The sequence below is a fragment of the Tupaia chinensis genome, unplaced genomic scaffold, assembly GCF_000334495.1.
Source record: "Tupaia chinensis unplaced genomic scaffold, TupChi_1.0 Scaffold148012_1, whole genome shotgun sequence".
NCBI lineage: Eukaryota > Metazoa > Chordata > Mammalia > Scandentia > Tupaiidae > Tupaia > Tupaia belangeri.
In genome coordinates, this window is record NW_006207862.1 from 1,789,947 (window position 1) to 1,794,537 (window position 4,591).

The 4,591-nt window shown below is 45.0% G+C and overlaps 1 protein-coding gene across 2 annotated transcripts in view; it reads left to right on the plus strand.

Moving 5' to 3' along the window:
- Positions 1–4,268, plus strand: part of MICU1 (mitochondrial calcium uptake 1) — a 288,729-nt gene extending 284,461 nt beyond the window's left edge. For both annotated transcript variants that reach the window (XM_006170082.3, XM_006170083.3), the window contains one exon: positions 3,261–4,268. In XM_006170082.3, the coding sequence (XP_006170144.1) occupies positions 3,261–3,421 (161 nt within the window). In that variant the 3' untranslated portion in view covers positions 3,422–4,268. The remainder of the gene's footprint in view (positions 1–3,260) is intronic.
- The last annotated feature ends 323 nt before the right edge of the window (positions 4,269–4,591 follow it).

A 4,591-nucleotide genomic window follows, 5' to 3' on the forward strand; every position in this document is an offset into this window, starting at 1 on the left:
CCCAGCGTGAGTTTTAAGCCACCGGGTCCGGGACGCGAACTGCGGTCGACTACGTGGGAGTCCAGCGACATAGCCATTACGCTAACTGCTGGTTCCCAAGGAGCACTCAAGCATTTAAATGTCTCTAGAAAGATGATACTGATCTCTCTACCTCCCGGGCACTTTTCATCATTCCCATTCCATCCTCTCAGCCTTTCAGCTCCATGCTATGGCATCTCTGTAGTGTAGCCTATTTGAGATCCCGGCCCGCTTTGGCATTATTTTTTAACTATGTTGTCTGATATAATGACAGTGACAACATGGGAAGCCCCCATTTTTTTCAGTGTTTACTTTAAGTGAATAAGCTAATCTGCTCCTTTAATCCTCTGACATAGGTACTAAGGGCCTTTAACAAGTTCATGGAAAATGTAAATCGTGAAAAACGTATACTTCAAAAATGTAAACCACATTTGGGACCTGGCAGGTGGCGTGGTGGTTGAGGCCCCTGGACTCTCATATGGCTGACTATGGTTCAAGTACCGGACCTGGTAGCTTGCTTTCTCAATTTTCCTCTCCCTCTCTTTTTTACTCTCATTCTGACCTTCTTGGGTCAGATTCAAATAAATAAATAAATAAAGTTAAATAATTATTATTTTTTAAATGTAAACCACATTTTATAGATGATGAAGCAGAGACTTAGAGAGGCTAAGTAAATTTCCCAGGGTCACAAAGGTAATAGTAGATAGCACACCTCGGGGAGTAGCAGTTGGCATAATGGCTATGTTGCTGGACTCCCATGTAGTCGACCGTGGTTTGAGTCTCGGACCCAGTGGTTTAAACTCATACCAGACCCGTGTGCATGTGTGCCCAAGATCCCGAGAGGAGAATGGAGGAGAAGGGATTGCAGTGTGGCCATCCCCCTTGGGGGGTGATTTCTCACTTTCTGTCTCTCTGTCTTTCCAGTGAGCACACGTGCCCTATAGCAAAAACCTCTCAAAAAAAAAATAAAAGTAGATATAGCACACCTGGATTTGCACCAAGGCTGTGCTGCCTCTCCCTGTACTGTTTCCTCCACTGCCTCTCTCACAGCCCGGGTTCATTGTTCATCTTCCTCCAGGAAGCTAGGCTAATGGAACTAAGGAACCTGGCCCAAGGCTCCAGCTTATGCGGAATCTTCCCTTTGGTCCCAGCGTAATGAATCACTCTGGCATTTTTGTTCCTTCACTTGGTCCCATTTTTCTGGCTTAATACATATTATATTCTATCTCTGTGTCTGTGACTTAACTTTTCTATTAAGGAGTCAGCTTTTTAAAGACAGTTACAGTCCTTTCACCTTTGGACCCTTCTTAGGAGCACAGATAGTACTTTGTACATAACAGATGTTCATTAACTTAAGTTATTGAAATCTCCTGCCTGCATTCACAAATCAAGGTCTGACTCAAGGAAGCCCCAGGGCTGATTACAAAGATGACCTTCTTCTCAGCTGGGAGTAGGTTATTCTCTAGAGCTACCTTGTCCACAGTGCAATACCACTAGTCATATGTGGCTCCTTCAGTTTCTATTAAAATTAAGACTTAAAGCTCAGGTCTTAGGACCAGCAGATGGTATAATGGTTATATCACTGGACTCCCACGTAGTCATCCATGATTCGAGGCCTGGGCCCAGCAGCTTAAAACTTAACACTGGGCACATGTGCATGTGTGCCCAAAATCCTGAGAGGAGAATGGAGGAGAAGGGATTATGGCGTGTCCTCCCCCTGGGGGCGTGATTTCTCGCTTTCTGTCTCTCTGCCTCTCTCTGTCTCTCCGGTGAGTAGCAAAAATCTCTCAAAAAACAAAACAAAATTCAGGTCTCTCTAGCCATATGTCAAGTGCTCTACAGTTACATAAATGAATAGCATAGATATAAATATTTCTCATAGAGCAGAGAGTTTTTTTTCTTCCCCCAAGAAAAAAAGGAAAATTAAGAAAAAGATCTCTGTTGAGTCTGAAGCCAGAGGTGCCTCAGCTCACTCTACCAAGGAGACATGATATATTTAAATGGGAGGGGTGAAGGGGTAGGGTCACAAAAATGGCAGGTACTTGGAGTTCTAATGAATATTAACTTCTTCTAGATTTTTGTTTTTACCCTAACTACTTCTACATGGTTTGCATTTCTTACCAAAAAAATATTTATTTTTCTAGTTTCTAAAGCCAATATACCGGAACTGGTCTGTGAAGTGAATATGAAAATAAAGGCAACTGGTCTCTTCCCCTCTTTTCAAGAAAGTCCTGGGGAATCACGTTTGACTTCCTAGCCTGTTAGAAGGTGGTTGTGTCAATATCTACTTGAATCACCTTTGGAAAATCATTTAATATCTCTGAAGCCTGTTAATCTAGAAAAGAACAAAAGAAACTATATAAATAATAAAGCCATCATTAATGCTACTAGTGAAAGATCTTAGGTCAAAATGCCAGAACACAGAGAATTTTTATTTTCAAACAGACTTGTCATAGAATTGAGAGTTGACCCAGGCTCAATGACTCAGGCTTATAATCCCAGCTACTTTGAAGACTAGGGCAGGAGGATCATGAGTTCAAGGCCAGCCTTGGCAACATAGCAAGACCCCATCTAATGAAAAAAAAAAAAAAAACAGGGCTGGCTGGTGGCATCGTGGTTAATGTGGCTGGATCCCCCATGGCCAACCATACAGCTCAAGTGTTGGACCCAATGACTTAAGAAACACACCAGGCACATGTGTGTGCCCAGAATCCTAAGATAATAGAGAAGAAAAGACTGTGGCATGGCCATCTCCCTGAGAGATGATTTTTTTTTTCTCTTTCTCTATCTATCTATCTCTTGCTGATGAGTACATGCCTCCTATAGCAAAAGATGCTGGACTGAGGAGAGTTTAGAGTTGAACTCACAGATCACACATGCACACAAGTCACACAGAATCATATGCACACAAGTCACACAGAATCATAGAGCAGTCCACTCTGGTCTTAGAGAAAAGGGAGGTAAATCAATAGCAGTTTGCAAGAGACGGTATTTCTCTTTATTCTCAACACGTGGCATAGGACCTGGCATACACGGTATTCTCATTCTACTCTTGTCACTGAGTTGCAGTCGGAAACATCAAGGAAGGTGTTAACTAGTTAATTTCAAGCCAAGGGAATTGAGTTTGGCTGTGAGAGCATTTGGACTTTGGAACCCACTTTGTGTGGATGATGGAATTTTCTCGGTGGTTTTGTTCGAATGCCTCCACTTATCGCTGTTGTGTTTGTCTCTCCCTCCTCTAGGCAATGGGGAGCTGAGCAATAAGGAATTTGTTTCCATCATGAAGCAACGGCTGATGAGAGGCCTGGAGAAGCCCAAAGACATGGGCTTCACTCGCCTCATGCAGGCCATGTGGAAGTGCGCACAGGAAACTGCCTGGGACTTTGCTCTGCCCAAACAGTAGCCCAGAACTGCAAGGGGGGGCCGCCTCCTCCAGCACAGGCACTCTGCACCACCGTGAGTGGAGCCTCAGCACAGCCCCTCGTGCTGCTGGTGCGGGAAGTAGTGCTCCCTTCCTCCTGGGAATGACCTCAGGACCTTACTAGTTTCCTTCTCCATGCTTGCTCGCTGCCAGTGCTCTGCTAGGCTCCGATTCTGCCCAGTGACTATTCCCATAGGTTCTCAAAAACATGAGCAAGTCCGAAAAGTTCAGACCTTGGCACCTTCAGCAGCACTCCCCATGCGAGCAGCCTATGGATAAAGAATACTGGAATCGTCGTACATCTGCCAACCCTGGGAAACATGTAGTTCTCAAATTATTCTTGCCGTGGATTTATATGAACAAGAACATTCTTTGTTTTTCCTCCTGCTGGTGTTTTTAAGCTATGAGTTGGGAAAATCTCTGGCAGACTAAAGGAAGTCTGTGATGAATGATAATGATGACCCGGGCACTGGAGCTAGGCGGAAGCCTGGGCCAGAGGGCAGACCTGTGTCAGTCATTGAGGGGTCCATGAGGCCCGCTGCAGGAAGACGACATGCCTAGTGTGAACAGAGCAAGATTCGGAATTTAAAGGCATTGCTTCATGGCTCTCTCCACTCCCTATCCCTCCCAGCCTTCCCAAAACGAATCCACCATGACTGTGCTTAATGAGCAGCAGTGATTGAGTTCCTGCTCCCTACAAGTGCCATTTCCCCTCCAGGAGTGGGCCTCTGGAGCTGGGGCCTGGCTCTGAGCCCACCCGCCTTCTGTTTTAAACACTCGTAAAATATCACTTTAATTATAACCATTTCAATAAACACCCCCAAAGGCTCGTGTCTCCTTTATTTTAGGATCCTCTGGGCCCTTTTCATTTTACATCTCCACTGGGTTTGAGATCTTACTAGCAGCAGACCCATTTGCTTCCTACCAGGCTCTGGTTCTTTCTGATGAAAGCAAGCCTTCAGCACAGACAGCACCTGGAGGTCCTGGTGGTATAGACCAGCTCGGTCAGCACTTCATTCCAGGCCGGGCAGTGCTTGGTATTCGTTTCCCACAATAAGGAACTAAGATAAGGCAGTGTGAGGAATTGTCTGCAGGGAGACCTAAGGTTTTTTGTTTGTTTTTAAAGGTTTTGGCCAGGGGGCATGTGCTATA